The 19,858-nt window shown below is 49.5% G+C and overlaps 1 protein-coding gene across 1 annotated transcript in view; it reads left to right on the forward strand.

Annotated features, from left to right (window-relative positions):
• LOC144952031 (uncharacterized) overlaps window positions 1-19,858 on the forward strand; it is a 240,750-nt gene that overhangs the window by 35,416 nt on the left and 185,476 nt on the right. The window contains exon 2 of the mRNA XM_078882422.1: window positions 4,883-6,364. Within this exon, the coding sequence (XP_078738548.1) occupies window positions 6,232-6,364 (133 nt within the window). The 5' untranslated portion in view covers window positions 4,883-6,231. The remainder of the gene's footprint in view (window positions 1-4,882; window positions 6,365-19,858) is intronic.

Here is a 19,858-nt window from a genome sequence, read left to right on the forward strand (position 1 = left end):
TAGGTGGCAGCCATCTCAAGCCAGAGGACGAGAGGACTCTAGCCGCCACGCATATAAAAGATTTATAGTGAAAAACTTTGTTTTTACGGGTTAATTTTTTCTCATTCTGTAACACCGCCAATCTTCGCTTGAGCACAGGCGAAGTTGGCGAGGTCATGGCGCTTGTTAGCCAGGTAAGGCACCACCCCATACACGAAGCTGCTGTTGTAGAAGGTCACCCCCAGTTTCCTGAAGTTGTCCCCCAAAAGGCGGAACATTGGGTTTGAGCCGCTGGCAGCGTAAGTATTGGTGGGGCAGATCCTCCCTGGCACAGCTGGAAATGCACAAGTCTGTTACCCCTGGCGAGATTCGGTTGAGCCACACGGCCGATGGAAACGTGCAGTGTGTCAACCTCCATTGGAGGTCACCGCAGCGTTTGGCTACGGGAGACTTGTACATTTGAGACAAAGAGATGAAGAGGGAGGGAGGGAGGGAGGGAGGGAGGGAGGGAGGGAGGGAGGGAGGGAGGGAGGGAGGGAGGGAGGGAGGGAGGGAGGGAGGGAGGGAGACGTAATCGCGGCTTATTTATAAATACGACTCCTTGGAGAAGTGAGTTAGAGAGAGACTAAAGGGGAGAGAATTGTCGAGAGAGTAAGGGGAGAGAGGGAGAGACAGAGACACAGAGAGAGAGAGAGGAGAGAGAGAGAGTGAGGAAAGCGTTTTTTGTTGTTTTATGAATGTCCTTGTTTCGTTAGGAGTGGTAATTATAATTTGTGTTACAATTCCTGGTTTTTTTTTCCGTACGCGTTATAAATATATATATCTCCACACAAATGAATTAATTGGACTGTGCACGTAGGGAACTTTAGGTTAATGAGCATTTCAAGTTATGAAATGATTCATACAAAAATAATAATAAGGCAATTGACACCAACCATGTCATCATCAAGTTCAACTATTCAACTATTTTAGTTTTATTGTTACTAGGCAATGGCCTCGCTGAGTTATGCCGATTTTTTTTTCATTTTCAGAAGCTATCACAAATGATAGTTCGACCAAGATGGCTTGTCATAATAATCATCATCATCACGTGGAGATGTATAACAGCAGCCAAAATCACTCTTAAACGCGTGATGTTGATGCTAAATGTGGAGGGGTGGGAAAACCGGAGGACCCGGAGAAAAATCTACGCTAACACGGGGGGAGAGAGAGACACGGAAACTCCAAACATACAGCAGGCGTCAGGGTCGGGATCGAACCCACGACCTCCTGTATACCAGGCGAGGTAGTTAACATCTCCTAGCCACCGTGATGAAGATGATGATGAGAGAGAGACACGCAAACTCCAAATACACAGCAGCAGGCATCAGGGTCGCGATCGAAACCACGACCTCCAGTATACCAGGCGAGGTAGTTAACATCTCCTAGCCCACCGTGATGATGATGAGAGAGAGAGACACGCAAACTCCAAATACACAGCAGCAGGCATCAGGGTCGCGATCGAAACCACGACCTCCAGTATACCAGGCGAGGTAGTTAACATCTCCTAGCCCACCGTGATGATGATGAGAGAGAGAGACACGCAATCTCCAAATGTACACTTTTCGTAATTAAATATGAAACTTAATCAGATTGACGAGAGTCAACGGACGCGTCGCCACACACCCACACACACTTACACTTACACACTCACACACACTTACACACACTTACACTTACACACTCACACACACTTACACTTACACCCACACACACACTCCCACATACACCCACACACTCACCCACCCACACTCACCCACACACACCCACACACACTCACACACACTTACACACACACACACACACTCCCACATACACCCACACACTCACCCACCCACACTCACCCACACACACCCACACACACTCACACACACTTACACAAACACACACACTCCCACATACACCCACACACTCACCCACCCACACTCACCCACACACACCCACACACACTCACACACACTTACACAAACACACACACTCCCACATACACCCACACACTCACCCACCCACACTCACCCACACACACCCACACACACTCACACACACTTACACCCACACACACACTCCCACATACACCCACACACTCACCCACCCACACTCACCCACACACACCCACACACACTCACACACACTTACACAAACACACACACTCCCACATACACCCACACACTCACCCACCCACACTCACCCACACACACCCACACACACTCACACACACTTACACCCACACACACACTCCCACATACACCCACACACTCACCCACCCACACTCACCCACACACCCCCCACACACACTCACACACACTTACACACACACACACACACACTCCCACATACACCCACACACTCACCCACCCACACTCACCCACACACACCCACACACACTCACACACACTTATACAAACACACACACACTCCCACATACACCCACACACTCACCCACCCACACTCACCCACACACACCCACACACACTCACACACACTTATACAAACACACACACACTCCCACATACACCCACACACTCACCCACCCACACTCACCCACACACACCCACACACACTCACACACACTTACACAAACACACACACTCCCACATACACCCACACACTCACCCACCCACACTCACCCACACACACCCACACACACTCACACACACTTACACACACACACACACACTCCCACATACACCCACACACTCACCCACCCACACTCACCCACACACACCCACACACACTCACACACACTTACACAAACACACACACTCCCACATACACCCACACACTCACCCACCCACACTCACCCACACACACTCACACACACTCACACACACTTACACAAACACACACACTCCCACATACACCCACACACTCACCCACCCACACTCACCCACACACACTCACACACACTTACATACACTCACCCACACACTCACCCACTCATACACCCATACACCTCACCCACCCACACTCACCCACACACACTCACCCACTCATACACCCATACACCTCACCCACCCACACTCACCCACACACACTCACACACACTTACATACACTCACCCACACACTCACCCACTCATACACCCATACACCTCACCCACACACACAGACCCCACACACACTCACCCACACACTCACCCACACACACCCACACACACCCATACACACTCACACACTCACCCACACACACCCACACACTCACCCACACACCCACACACACCCACACACACACACCCACACACACACCCACACACACCCACACGCCCACACACACCCACACACTCCCATACACACTCACACACTCCCCTCCTCTGGTCTAACATTGGCGGTGAGACTCGGCCCTAAAGAAAGCTGTCTCTAGGGTGGACCAATCAGTTTCAAAGGCAATGGCATCATCATATACGACTAGAGCGTGTTTTTGTTTCCATCTTCATCACATGTATGCGTAGCTGATGCAATACACGACTGCTTGCAAAAGGGTTTCAGTTTGCGTGTTTTAACATCTTAAACACAACCGTTGTATTGCCATGAAGCAGGGGCGAGGAGTCTTTTTTTAAATCCTTTATAATAAGTTCGCTTGCTTGCTTGCGTGCTTGCTTGCTTGCTTACGACCGTGCAAATCTTTCGGTCGTTTTTTAACCCACTTCCCGTGATCCAATCGAGCTGACATTTTGCACACAGACTCGTTGTGCGTGACTATTAATGTTCGTGAAAATTTTTTTCCAAAATTTTACACTTTTTAGGACAAAAATATTATATTTAATTACCAATAGCTTAATGGTGGCAGGCAATCATCTGACCCATAGGTGGCAGCCATCTCAAGCCAGAGGACGAGAGGACTCTAGCCGCCACGCATATAAAGAATTTATAGTGAAAAAACTTTGTTTTTACGGGTTAATTTTTTGTGCTGAAGGGCCATTTGGATATTTGTAACATCATTCGCGTGGCCGTACAAAATGATCAACTTCAAAATCAGCCCCGTTATATTTGGTCAAACGTTTCTGTAACTCGCCCCTAATGCGATGGCTGGAACTGCTTTTCTTTGGCGAGGCGTGTGATGATGTTAGCTGCTGCTGTTGATGATGTTGCTACACTCGCAACTGCTTTTCCAAGTTTGCTCCGAGATTTGTTGAATTTCGAATCCCGCCTGCGGTTGCCTTGGCAGGGCCAGACCCAAATGATTTCGCGGGTCTGACGTTCCCAACCCTGTCCTGAAGAAAGCTGTCTCTAGCGCGGACCAATCGGTTTCAAAGACAATGCATCATATTCGTAGGTTTTTTTCGGTAAAGTCACGTAGGTAAAACATTAAAATTAATAAAAGTAAAATAAAATAAAAGTCACGACGTGTCGGAGGCAACACAAGCCTCCGTCTTCAGGTGGAACCGTCACTGCCACGACAGCTGTATCAAGTATTTTATTTTACTTTTATTAATTTTAATGTTTTACCTACGTGACTTTACCGAAAAAAACTAAGAATATGAATCCTTGCAGTCACGAAAGCTTCAAATCTAGAAAAAGTGCATCATCATATACCACCAGAGCGTGTTTTTTTTTTGCATGTTCACCACACGAATGAGTGGTGCACGCAGACATGATTCCTTGCAACAACAAAAAAGCGTTTCTGTTTGGTGTGTTAACATCCTAACAAAACGATTTTATTGCCACAAAGGGTAAAACGAATTCTTAGAATCCCAGGTGACTTTGCTCGATTGAAAACTTTGTCTTAGCACTGCTTGTACTGGTAGAAACCACGTGGTTCCACCAGCCCACAGGGAATTATTGTGTCCGTCCGTCGTGCATCAAAAAATGGGAGGGGTGGGGCTGGGTGGAGAAGCTAAAGCACTCCTTTTGCATTTTTTTTTCAGGCTCAGGCGGGGAGAGTCGTTGCCTTCCTGAGCAGAGCGGAGATTTGACGGAGAGTTGGCGGTGAGGACCCTGGGGGAGTTGAAAGACGTGGAGGCTAACGGAGAGTTGCAGCGAAACACGGAGAGTTGCCGGAGAGTTGCAGTGAAACACGGAGAGTTGCTGGAGAGTTGCAGTGAAACACGGAGAGTTGCAGTGAAACACGGAGAGTTGCCGGAGAGTTGCCGGAGAGTTGCCGGGAGTTGCGGGGAGAGTTGGCGGTGAGGACCCTGGGGGAGTTGAAAGGCGTGGAGGCTAACGGAGAGTTGCAGTGAAACACGGAGTGTTGCCGGAGAGTTGCAGTGAAACACGGAGAGTTGCTGGAGAGTTGCCGGAGAGTTGCGGAGAGTTGCGGGGAGAGTTGGCGGTGAGGACCCTGGGGGAGTTGAAAGGTGTGGAGTCTAACGGAGAGTTGCAGCGAAACACGGATAGTTGCCGGAGAGTTGCAGCGAAACACGGAGAGTTGCCGGAGAGTTGCCGGAGAGTTGCCAGGAGTTGCGGGAGAGTTGCGGGGAAAGTTGGCGGTGAGTTGCGACGAGTTGCGACGAGTTGCGGGGAGAGTTGCAGAAAGTTGCCGGAGAGTTGACGAAGAGTTGCCGGAGAGTTGACGAAGAGTTGACGGAGAGTTGCGGGGAGTTGCGTCGAGTTGCGGGGAGTTGCCGGAGAGTTGCGGGAAGTTGCGGGGAGAGTTGCGGGGAGAGTTGGCGGTGAGGACCCTGGGGGAGTTGAAAGGTGTGGAGGCTAAACACGGAGAGTTGGCGGAGAGAGACTGGAGCGTTGAGAGTGGCGGAAGGGAAGGCAGAGGAACGGAGAGTTGACGGAGAGTTGCGGGGAGTTGCGGAAAGTTGCCGGAGAGTTGCGACGAGTTGCGGAAAGTTGCAGGGAGTTGCCGGAGAGTTGCCGGAGAGTTGACGGAGAGTTGCTGAAGAGTTGCGACGAGTTGCGGGGAGTTGCCGGGAGTTGCCGGAGAGTTGACGGAGAGTTGCGGAAAGTTGCCGGAGAGTTGACGAAGAGTTGACGGAGAGTTGCGACGAGTTGCGACGACTTGCGGGGAGAGTTGCGGAAAGTTGCCGGAGAGTTGATAAAGAGTTGCCGGAGAGTTGCTGAAGAGTTGCGACGAGTTGCGGGGAGTTGCCGGCAGTTGCCGGAGAGTTGACGGAGAGTTGCGGGGAGTTGCCGGGGAGTTTCCGGAGAGTTGCACGAGAGTTGCGACGGGTTGCGGGGAGTTGACGAAGAGTTGCGACGAGTTGCGGGGAGTTGCGGGGAGTTGCGGGGAGTTGCCGGAGAGTTGCCGAAGAGTGGAATCCCGACCATGGCGTCACTGGCTGCATCCCGCGTGGCTCCGGTGCTGTTGGTGATCATCATCATCATCATCAGCGGCAGCAGCGCGTCCGGGGTCACCTCGCTGGGAGCAGAAAATGACCTGCCGATGGGAATATTTTCAGGTACGGAAGGCCGGGGGAGTGAGTGCGTGTGTGTCTGTGTGTGTGAGTGTGCCTGTGGTGTTTTTTTTTCTTTACAAATTATTATTTTTTTAATGAAGTTTTGATGTTGTCCTTTTTGCCGAGATGGTGCTGGGTTCACGTGTTGTTGTTGCTGCTGTTGTTGCTGCTGTTGTTGTTTGGAGCGATCGTCCGACGTTTCGGGTACACACGCTCCGCGAGGAAGCTTCCACTACACTATATACTACACTATACACTACACGACGCACTACACTATTCACTACACTATACACAACACTATAAACTACTATACACTACACTATATACTACTATACACTACACTATACACTACTATACACTACACTACACTATACACTACACTATACACTACACTATACACTATACGATAAACTACACTATTCACTACACTATACACTACACTATACACTACTATACACTACACTATACACTACACAACGCACTACACTATACACTACACTATACACTACACTATTCACTACACTATACACTACACTATACACTACTATACACTACACTATACACTACTATACACTACACTACACTATACACTACACTATACACTACACTATACGATAAACTACACTATTCACTACACTATACACTACACTATACACTATTATACACTACACTATACACTACACAACGCACTACACTATACACTACACTATACACTACACTATTCACTACACTATACACTACACTATACACTACTATACACTACACTATACACTACTATACACTACACTATACACTACACTATACACTATACTATAAACTACACTATACACTACTATACAGTACTATACACTACTATACACTACTATACACTACACACTACACACTACACTATACACTACACTATACACTACACTATACACTATGCTATAAACTACACTATACACTACTATACACTACACTATACAATATACTATAAACTACACTATACACTACACTATACACTACTATACACTACACTATACACCACACTATACACTACACTATACACTACTATACACTACTATACACTACACTATAAACTACTATACACTACTATACACTACACTATATACTACACTATACACTATACACTCTACACTACACTACACACTACACTACACACTATACACTACACTACACACTATACACTACACTATACACTACACTACACACTACACTATACACTACTATACACTACACTATACACTACACTATACACTACACTACACTATACACTACACTATACACTACTATACACTACACTATACACTACACACTACACTATACACTATACACTACACACTACACTACACACTATACACTACACTATACACTACTATACACTACACTATACACTACTATACACTACACTATACACTACTATACACTACACTACACTATACACTACACTATACACTACACTGTACACTATACGATAAACTACACTATTCACTACACTATACACTACACTACACTATACACTACTATACACTACACTATACACTACACAACGCACTACACTATACACTACACTATACACTACACTATACACTACACTATACACTACTATACACTACACTATACACTACTATACACTACACTATACACTACACTATACACTATACTATAAACTACACTATACACTACTATACAGTACTATACACTACTATACACTACTATACACTACACACTACACTATACACTACACTATACACTACACTATACACTATGCTATAAACTACACTATACACTACTATACACTACACTATACAATATACTATAAACTACACTATACACTACACTATACACTACTATACACTACACTATACACCACACTATACACTACACTATACACTACTATACACTACTATACACTACACTATAAACTACTATACACTACTATACACTACACTATATACTACACTATACACTATACACTCTACACTCTACACTACACTACACACTACACTACACACTACACTATACACTACACACTACACTACACACTATACACTACACTATACACTACACTACACACTACACTATACACTACTATACACTACACTATACACTACACTATACACTACACTACACTATACACTACACTATACACTACTACACTATACACTACACTATACACTACACTATACATTACACTACTATACACTACACTATAAACAACTATACATTACTACACTATACACTACACTACACACTACACTATACACTACACAATACACTCTACACTACACTACACACTACACTACACACTACACTATACACTACACTATACACTACACTACACTATACACTACACTATACACTACTACACTATACACTACACTATACACTACACTATACATTACACTACTATACACTACACTATAAACTACTATACACTACTACACTACACACTACACTACACACTACACTATACACAACACTATACACTCTACACTACACTACACACTACACTACACACTACACTATACACTACACTATACACTCTACACTACACTTCACACTACACTACACACTACACTACACACTACACTATACACTACACTATACACTACACTACACACTACACTATACACTACACAATACACTCTACACTACACTACACACTACACTACACACTACACCATACACTACACTATACACTACACTACACTATACACTACACTATACACTACTACACTATACACTACACTATACACTACTACACTATACACTACACTATACATTACACTACTATACACTACACTACACACTACACTACACACTACACTATACACAACACTATACACTCTACACTACACACTACACTACACACTACACTATACACTACACTATACACTACACTATACACTCTACACTACACTACACACTACACTACACACTACACTACACACTACACTATACACTACACTACACACTACACTATACACTACACTATACACTCTACACTACACTACACACTACACTACACACTACACTATACACTACACTATACACTCTACACTACACTATACACTACACTATACACTACACTATACACTACACCAGCAGTTGTTCACCTGGGGTCTCGTGGGCCATGACCCGGATGTGGTTCGTGACAAATATTCAGTTTCTCGAGCAGGCGAACGAAGCACGGACGTGCATCACCTGACGACAACCACGTAATCCGTTTCATCAAAGGGGCCGTCCATAAATGACGTCACGCACCTAGGGTGGGGGGGGTGGGGTCAGACATTTGTGACGATGTGTGACGAGGGGGGGTGGGGGGGGGGTGTTTGAGAAATGTGACGTCACATCAAAATGCGCAACTTTATAAATAAATATAGACGACACGTTCTCTACTTAATTAAATAGACTTTGTAATAAATGTTTTCTCTCCTACAACATCAGAGTGCAGCGCCACATTAAACACGCACTACGATGACAATAGTTTAAAGCGATTTGAAGCATGTTTTTTTTAATTTGGGAGGTGAGGGGGGGGGCAGATATTCGTGACGTCATATTTGGGGGGGGGGGAAGAGATTCGTGACGTCATATTTGGGGGGGGGGGGGAGAGATTCGTGACGTCATATTTGGGGGGGGGGAAGAGATTCGTGACGTCATATTTGGGGGGGGGGAGAGATTCGTGACGTCATATTTTTTTTGGGGGGGGAAGAGATTCGTGACGTCATATTTGGGGGGGGGAAGAGATTCGTGACGTCATATTTTTTTTGGGGGGGGAAGAGATTCGTGACGTCATATTTGGGGGGGGGGAAGAGATTCGTGACGTCATATTTTGGGGGGGGGGGAAGAGATTCGTGACGTCATATTTGGGGGGGGGAAGAGATTCGTGACGTCATATTTGGGGGGGGGGGGGAGATTCGTGACGTCATATTTGGTGGGGGGGGGGAGAGATTTGTGACGTCATATTTGGGGGGGGGGGGAGAGATTCGTGACGTCATATTTGAGGGGGGGGGGGTCTGACTTTTTGTGACGTCGTGTGACGAGAAGTGGGGGGGGGGGGGGCGCGGTCAAAAATCGTCAAAATTCGCGTGACGTCATTTATGGACGCCCCCAAATCCGCCCGTGTATCTATTAACATCGCAACATTCTTCTAAATTATTCTTATTTTTCTTCTAACGATTGATGACCTACGGGTGTTGCAAGGCTGCAGTTTAAAAGGTGTTTAAGGCTTTCGATGGTTTACGACGTCACCCCTCCCCCCTCCCCTCGTGATTGCTTCATCACTGTCACATGAGCGCCACTGGCGAACGCGAACTAAACTTGAACCGGCCCTGGCTGGACCCCCCACCCCCACCCCCCACCCTCTAGGTCGACTCAGCCTCAAATAGACACACGGTGCAGGAGTGTGTAGACATCGACACGGGGGGAAGACAACCCACCCCGCTTGGTGTGTCTGTCCGGCCTTCATAGGTGGCTCGCGAACAGCACTTGCCCCAGCAATTCTAGATTTGAAGCTTTCCTGACTGCAAGGATTCATACTGTTGGTTCTTTCGGTAAAGTCACCATGTAGGTAAAAAATAAAAAAAATATTTAAAATGAATGAAAGTAAAATCAAAATTCTAGATTTGAAGCTTTCGTGACTGCAAGGATTCATACTGTTAGTTCTTTTCGGTAAAGTCACCATGTAGGTAAAAAATGAATTAAAAAATTAATGAAAAATAAAATAATAAAATCACGACGTTTCGGAGGCAACACAAGTCTCCGTCATCAGGTGGGACCGTCACAGCCAGATTTGCTGCATCAAGATGCATCAAGATGAAGCAAATCTGGCTGTGACGGTCCCACCTGATGACGGAGACTTGCGTTGCCTCCGAAACGTCGTGATTTTATTATTTTATTTTTTATTAATTTTTCATTTTATTTTTTATTATTCTTTTTTTCATTTTTACCCACGTGACTTTACCGAAAGAACTAAGAGTACTTGCCCCAGCAGTCTGTTAAGGCTATACTGGGGTGGGTGGGATCTTTGTCTTTGTATGCAAGAGTGGGGAGGTGCAGTACGATTCCTGCTCCTGGGTGTCCCCCTAGGTCGACTCAGCCTCAAGATGAGCAAGCTTAGATTTGAAAGCTTTCGTGACTGCAGGGATTCATCTTCTTGGTTCTTTCGGTAAAGTCACGTAGAAGGGAAGTAATAAAATAATAAAAATAAAACATTATAAAATAATTTCGATTTAAAGCTTTCGTGACTGCAGGGATTCATCTTCTTGGTTCTTTCGGTAAAGTCACGTAGAAGGGAAATAATAAAATAATACAAATAAAACATAATACAATACAATTCTCACGACGTTTCGGCCACAACGCAAGCACCGTCAGACGCTCTCTCCCCGACAGACCTGTTCTCCACCTGAGGACGGCTGCTTGCGTTGTGGTCGAAACGTCGTGAGAATTATTGTATTATGTTTTATTTGTATTATTTTATTACTTCCCTTCTACGTGACTTTACCGAAAGAACCAAGAAGAATAAAGAAAAAAATCGTAGTTTTTATTTCATTTTATACACGGCACGCACCCACGCCACTGAGACGTATGGCTTAAAATAGCTCAGTGGGCTTTGCCTGGTAAAATAACAATCGTTGTGAACGGCGGAGGTTGCTGTTGTTGTTGTTGTTATAGAGACCGGCATGTACCTGAGCCCCCCCCCTTCCACCAAACACCCCCCTCGCTCTCCCCCTCGCATTACGATCAGTGGAAACAAGAAGATACTCGGTTTAGTCGGCAACTTTGCTTCGATCATCCTTTCGTTTTTTTAATGCTTTGCTTCATGTAAACCCATCTTCCCCCTACATCTATCGCAACCTATCTCTCTCTTTTTTCTCTCTTCCCTCCCTATGTTCGCGCTCTCTCTCCTTCTCTCACTCTCTTCCCCCTCACTCTCTCTCCATCTCTCTGTTCTATTTCGTCCCGCTCTTCCCTCTCTGTAAACCTCTCTCTCTTTTTTTTACGATCAGTCGAAACAAGAAGATGCTCGGTGTAGTCGGCACTTTGCTTCGTTCATTATTTCGTTATTTTTTTCTAAAACTTAGCTTTATGTAAAACCCCCACTCTCTCGCTCGCTCCCCATCGCTCGCTCTCTCGCTCGCTCTCTCGCTCGCTCGCTCGCTCGCCTCGCTCGCTCGCTCCCTCGCTCGCTCCCTCGCTCGCTCCCTCGCTCGCTCCCTCGCTCGCTCTCTCTGCTCGCTCCCTCGCTCGCTCCCTCGCTCGCTCTCTCACTCGCTCGCTCGCTCGCTCCCTCGCTCGCTCTCTCGCTCACTTACTCGCTCACTCACTCTCTCACGGCGTGGTCTCTCCATCTCTCTTTCATCTCTTCCCTCTCTTCCCTCTCTTTAACCCCCCTCTCTCTCTCTCTCTTTCCCTTCTCTCTTACCTCTCTCCCCCCTCCCCCTTCTCTCCAAATCTCTCTCCCCTCTCTCTTTTTTTACGATCAGAGGAAAAACGAAAATGATCGGTGTATTCGGCACTTTGCTTCGTTCATCATTTCATTTTTTTTTTATTTTTTTTTCTCTCTTCCCTCTCTTTCCCCTCTATCTTCCCTCCCCCCCATTTCTCCCCTCTATCCCCTCTCTCTCTCTCTCCGCGTAATGGCAGAGCGGATAAAATACCGTCAGGGCTTTCACCCCAGCCCGCCTCGCCCAACAGCTCCCCTAGGCGCCATTGACTGTCTGTCCTCTTTGATTCAGGGCTGATGCGGCTAGCACCCACACGAGGGTGACACACAGACAGAGCGAGAGAGAGGTGTGATAATGGTCATGCGTGGCTCTCTATATGTGTCTGTGTGTGTGTCTGTGGGTCTCTGTGTGAGTCTGTGAGTGTCTGTGTGTGTCTGTGGGGATCTGTGTGTCTGTGCGTCTCTGTGTGTGTATGTGTGTCTCTGTGTGAGTCTGTGTGTGTCTGTGGGTCTCTGTGTGAGTCTGTGGGTGTCTGTGTGTGTCTGTGGGGATCTGTGTGTCTGTGCGTCTCTGTGTGTGTATGTGTGTCTCTGTGTGAGTCTGTGTGTGTATGTGCGTCTCTGTGTGTGTCTGTGGGTGTCTGTGTGTGTGTGTCTGTGGGTCTCTGTGCGTGTCTGTGGGTCTCTGTGTGTGTGTGTCTGTGGGTCTCTGTGAGTGTCTGTGGGTCTCTGTGTGTGTGTGTCTGTGGGTCTCTGTGTGTGTCTGTGGGTCTGTGTGTGTGTCTGTGGTTTTCTGTGTGTGTCTGTGGGTCTCTGTGTGTGTCTGTGGGTCTCTGTGTGTGTCTGTGAGTCTCTGTGTATGTCTGTAGGTCTCTATGTTAGTCTATGAGCCTTTGTGTGAGCCTTTGGGTCTCTGTGTGAGGCTATGTGTCTCTATGTGAGTCTATGGCCGCTGTATGAGTCTGTGGGTCTCTATGCATGATAGCCTGGTTCATTCACAAGTCCGGCCATATTATTCTATGGGTCTTTATGCCAGTCTGTGGTTCTATATGTGAGTCTGTGGTCTCTGAATGTAAGACTATGGGTCTCCGTGTGTGTCTGTGGGTTCCTGTGTATCTCTGTGGGTCTCCGTGTGAGTCTTGTGGGTATCTCCCTGAGTGTCTATGGGTCTCTGTGAGTCTGTGGGTCTCACAATGCCACTCTATGGGTCTCTGTCTGAGTCTATGGGTCTCTATGCAAGTCTGTGGGTCTCTATCCAAGGCTACTTAAGCACCACGTTATCGTTTTGGTTGTCTGCATTCGAGCGCCTGATTAACCAGGGCCCTGCGTTGGCTAGGAGATGTTAACTCCCTCGCCTGGCATACAGGAGGTCGTGGGTTCGATTCTCACCCTGATGCCTGCTGCTGTGTATTTAGAATTTGCGTGTCTCTCTCTCATCATCACGGTGGCTAGGAGATGTTAACTACGTCGCCTGGTATACAGGAGGTAGTGGGTTCGATTCTGACCCTGATGCCTGCTGCTGTGTATTTGATGTTTACGTGTCTCTCTCTCTCTCATCATCATCACGGTGGCTAGGAGATGTTAACTACCTCGCCTGGTATGCAGGAGATCGTGGGTTCGATCCCGACCAGGACGCCTGCTGTGTATCGGAGTTTGCGTGTCTCTCTCTCTCCCCGTCGCCGCGTGGATTTTTGTTTGTTCCTCTGGGTGTTTCGGTTCCCCCCTCCCTGCCCCCTCCGCGTTTACAATCGACATCACGCGTTAAGGGTTATTGGGCAGCTACCATAAATTGGCACGCGGTGATTCTGACGACGACGACGACGATGATGATGATGAGCCCACTTCGTGTGAGCTATCATTTGTGCTGGCTCAGGTAGCTTCTCAAAACGAGATGTACAGCTCAGTGCAGACTTACCCCTGGTAGCAAACAAACACAAATCTCACCTCTGACCCACAAACTCGACCGGGGTCACGACCTCTCACCTCTGACCCACAAACTCGGCCGGGGTCACCACCTCTCACCTCTGACCCACAAACCCGGCCGGGGTCACGACCTCTACCTCTGACCCACAAACTCGGCCGGGGTCACCACCTCTCACCTCTGACCCACAAACCCGGCCGGGGTCACGACCTCTCACCTCTGACCCACACACCCGGCCGGGGTCACCACCTCTCACCTCAAACCCGAACAGGGTCACGACCTCTCACCTCTGACCCACAAACCCGACCAGGGTCACGACCTCTCACCTCTGACCCGCAAACCCATCCGGGGTCACCACCTCTCACCTGGCGATGTTATTACGCACCGCATCAATTACTCATTTGAGGCTGAGTCGACCTAGGGGAGGCCCAGGACCGGTGCAGAGATAATCGTCACCGGTGTTGGTGGCCGTGAGCGTGGAACCGAACTCGGGTCCCCGGGTTCGTAGCGCAGCGTAGCGCTAACCGCTGCACCACCCCTCCCCGCCCAACAGTCTGCTGAGGTTTCGATTTAAAAGCTTTCGTGACTGCAGGGATTCATCTTCTTGGTTTTTTTTGGTAAAGCCGACGGCTGCTTGCGTTGTAGCCGAAACGTCGTGAGAATTATTTTATTATGTTTTACTTTTATTATTTTATTACTTCCCATCTACGTGACTTTACCGAAAGAACCAAGAAGTCCGCTGAGGCTACCGCGGGGGGATCTTTGTCTTTCACGACGCGGACAAACGCGCACAGAGAGACACGCGGAAACGCGCGGACACACTGCGCGCTGATCACACTTCAAGGATCAATTCTCTCCAGGACCTCCAAGTCTGTAAACGGGTGTTGATTCCTTACCCGTTCCTGTACCCCGGCCGGGTACTTACCCGTACGCTACCCGTACCCGTACCCTACCCGAAATGAGTGACAAACGGTTACTCATCGGTGACTCACGGCTACCCATACCCGTACCCGGCCGCACCAGGATCGCAAACGGGTACCCGTACCCGTACCCGGCCGTACCCGTACCAGTACCCATTCCCGGCCGGGTTTGGGGTAGGGTACGGGTATCGGGTACCTGATTGCGACCTCTGGGATGAAGCCATGTTGCAGGCGCGGGTGGGTTGATTCTAGGAACTTGAATTGTGAGAAGAGACAAGACGTTGAGTAACAAACGGTGACTCACCGGTGACTCACGGCCTACCCGTACCCGTACCCGGCCGCACCAGGGTCGCAAACGGGTACCCGTACCCGGCCGGGTACGGGTAGCCGGGTAGCGGGTAGGGTACGGGTATCGGGTACCCGGTTGCGACCTCTGCCCAACGCCTTGTCCTTGAGGTTCACGTAGGCGCGGTGAAAGGGGGTGCAAGCTCAATCTTGATTTGGAGCTTTCGTGACTGCAGGAATCTATTCTCTTGGGTTCTATCGGGTTCAAGCTACATGTGTATATTGAGGATGCGAATTCTAAGCGCGTGAAGTTGCGTTTCACCCCTTCGCCCGGCAAAGAAACTTTCCAGCGGCGTTTTAAGTTCGTGCAATCGTCTGGCCGGGTCCGTGGTGGTGGAAGCGATTCACCATCACGGCTATCAATAACATCACCAATATCACCACCATCACCACCATCAACAACATCACCACCATCACCATTACCACCATCACCACCACTACCAAGATCACCAGCATCACCACCATCACCAACATCACCAACATCACCACTATCACCACCATCACCACCATCAACAACATCACCACCATCACCATTACCACCATCACCACCATCACCACCATCACCAACATCACCAACATCACCACTATCACCACCATCACCACCATCAACAACATCACCACCATCACCATTACCACCATCACCACCATCACCACTGCCATCACCACCGCCACCACTATCACCACTATCACCATCACCACCATCACCACCATCAGCACTATCACCATCGCCACCACCATTACCACCACCGCCATCACCACCACCATCACCACCACCACCATCACCACCACCATCACCACCATCACCACCAATGATTATGATGATGACGATGGCACCGCCATGAAGAAGCTAGGGAGGCGATTATCACTTAACACGAAATTATCAGCGCAGCTTTGGTCTCCTTTACTGCCCCCTCCACCCACCAACCCCCCCACCAACCCCCTCCACCCACCAACCCCCCCCCCACCAACCCCCCCACCAAACCCCCTCCACCCACCAACCCCCCCCCCACCAACCCCCTCCACCCACCAACCCCCTCACCCCCCTCCACTCTCCCCCACCTCCACCCACCAACTCCCCCCACCAACCCCCTCGCCCCTTCAACTCCCCCCACCTCCACCCACCAACTCCCCCCACCAACCCCCTCAACTCCCCTCAACTCCCCCCCCACCTCCACCCACCCCCCACCAACCCCATCGTACCCCTCAACTCCCCCCCACCTCCACCCACCAACTCCCCCCACCAAACCCCTCGCCCCCCTCAACTCCCCCCCCACCTCCACCCCCCCACCAACCCCCTCACCCCCCTCCACTCTCCCCCACCTCCACCCACCAAACTCCCCCCACCAAACCCCTCGCCCCCTCAACTCCCCGCCACCTCCACCCACCAACCCCCCCCCCACCAACCCCTTCAACTCCCCCCCACCTCCACCCACCAACCCCTCCCCCCACCAACCTCCTCGCCCCCCTAAACTCCCCCCCACCTCCACCCACCAACCCCCCCACCAACCCCCTCGTACCCCTCGACTTCTCCCCACCTCCACCCACCAACCCCTCCCCCCACCAACCTCCTCGCCCCCCTCAACTCCCCCCCCCACCACCAACTCCCTCCCACCCCTCAACTCCCCCCCCCCTACCACCCACCCCCCCACTAACCCCCTCACCCCCCCACCTCCACCCCCCCCCCGCCCCCCAGGCTCAGTGTTTAAGCTGGTCGGGGTGCGATGGAGTGAGTCGGGGTGGGGTGGTTATTGCGACACCCCACCCTCCACCCCCACCACCCCACCACCCAACATCCATCACGAAAACAAAACAACACTCACACAGCAATCGAAGTTCAAACCCGCAGACCGACCTCTGATTGCCTATTGATCGTTGCTAGATCGAGAACCCAACGTGGGATTTTCCAGGCGGTCCGGTGTCTTAGCTGGTGCTGATACATCAACGTCCACGCAGATGTTGTTGTTGTTGTTGTTTTTTAAATGTTCCCCCCGGTAACCAATCTCTCACAACAACAACAATAAAGGTCATTTCCACAAGTGACCTTCTGTTGTCTGTGTGTGTGAGTGTCTTTGTGAGTGTGTGTGTGAGTTTGTGTGAGTGTGTGAGTGTTTGTGTCTGTGGGTGTGTGTGTGTGTGTGTCTATGTGTGTGAGTGTGTGAGTGTTTGTGTATGTGTGTGTGTCTGTGTGTCTGTGTGTGTGTCTGTGTGTGAGTATCTTTGTGAGTGTGTGAGTGTGTCTGTGTGTGTATGAGTTTGTGTAAGTGTCTGTGTGTGTGTCTGTGAGTGTGTGAGTGTTTGTGTCTGTGTGTGAGTCTGTGTGTGTGTGGGTGTGTCTGTGTGTGTGTCTGTGTGAGTGTCTGTGTGTGTGTAAGTGTCTGTGTGTGTCTGTGTGTGTGTGTCTGTGTGTGAGAGTGTGTGACTGTGTGTGTCTGTGTGTGTGTGTGTGTCTGTGTGTGGGTGTGTGTGTCTTTGTCTGTGAGTGTGTGTGTGTCTGTGTGTGTGTGGGTGTGTGTGTGTGTCTGTTTGTGAGTGTCTGTGTGTGTGTGTCTGTGTGTGTCTGTGTGCGAGTGTGTGTGTGAGTGTGTGTGTGTCTGTGTGTGAGTGTGCGAGTGTGTGTGTGAGTGTGTGAGTGTCTGTGTGTGTGTGAGTGTCTGTGTGTGAGTGTCTGTGTGTAAGTGTCTGTGTGTGTCTGTGTGTGTGTGTGTCTGTGTGTGTGTGTGTCTGTGTGTGTGTGAGTGTGTGAGAGTGTGAATGTCTGTGTGTGTGTGTATTTGTGTGTCTGTGTGTCTGTGTGAGTGTCTGTGTGTGTGTGTGTCTGTGTGAGTGTCTGTGTGTGTGTCTGTGTGTTATTGGGGAGCGGTGGTGTAGCGGTTAGCGCGACGAACCTGGCGACCCCGGGTTCGATTCCCGCTCCCGGCCAACACCGGTGACGATTATCTGAACCAGGTCCTAGGCCTTCCCTTAGGTCGACGTAGCCTCAAATGAGCACGTGGGTGCGTTGTGTAGTAAACATCGCCACTTGTGGAGGAGACAAAGGCGGCCGGGCGTGGTGCTGGCCACCCACCCCCTCGTGTGCCTTGCCTGCTTTCATAGGCGCTGCTACTCGCTAACAGCACTTGCCCCTACAGCCTGTCACAGGCTACACGGGGGACCTTTGTCTTTGTGGGGAAGGGAGCGGTGGGTGTAGTGGTTAGCGCGCTGCGCTACAAACCCGGTGACCCCGAGTTCGATTCCCGCTCACGGCCAACACCCATTGACGATTATCTGAACCAGGTCTTGGGCTTCCCCTAGGTCGACTCAGCCTCAAATGTGTACCCAGGGGTGGGAGGGGGGGTGCGATCTTTGTCTGGAGCCAACGATGCCCCCATTCCCCCCCCCCCCCCACTCTGGCTACCCCCCCCCTCGTCCCTACCCCCCCCCCCCCCCCTTTTCTCCCGTTGGTTTCGCCCACCCACCCCCCCCCCTCGTTTGCGGGCAGCTGTTTTTAGAAAGAAATCATCTCGAACGTAATCGAACGTGAAGATAATTGATTAGATTCAGCGGGGAACGGGGAAGGGGGGGTGGTCGCTGTGGATGGTGTCAGTGGCGACTACGACCAGTGGCGTACAGTCACGAGCCGTTCTTGTTTCACGATGACTTTGCGAGGAATTTATGATTTAAAATAAACAATTGGACGCTAGTTGAACACATTGTCCTGCGGAGGGAGCTGGTAGGAACGTTGGGTTGCTCGGTCAATGGCCTGCAGGGTCAACGGCGGCGTGGTGTATTCCGCAGATATGGCCGACTGTGAGGGCGGGCACAAGCCGGCGTGAGTAGGTGAAACGTTGAGTTTTATAAGGGCACCACGGGGTGACCAGCCCCTC

The sequence above is a fragment of the Lampetra fluviatilis genome, chromosome 65 (assembly GCF_964198595.1).
Source record: "Lampetra fluviatilis chromosome 65, kcLamFluv1.1, whole genome shotgun sequence".
Lineage (NCBI taxonomy): Eukaryota > Metazoa > Chordata > Hyperoartia > Petromyzontiformes > Petromyzontidae > Lampetra > Lampetra fluviatilis.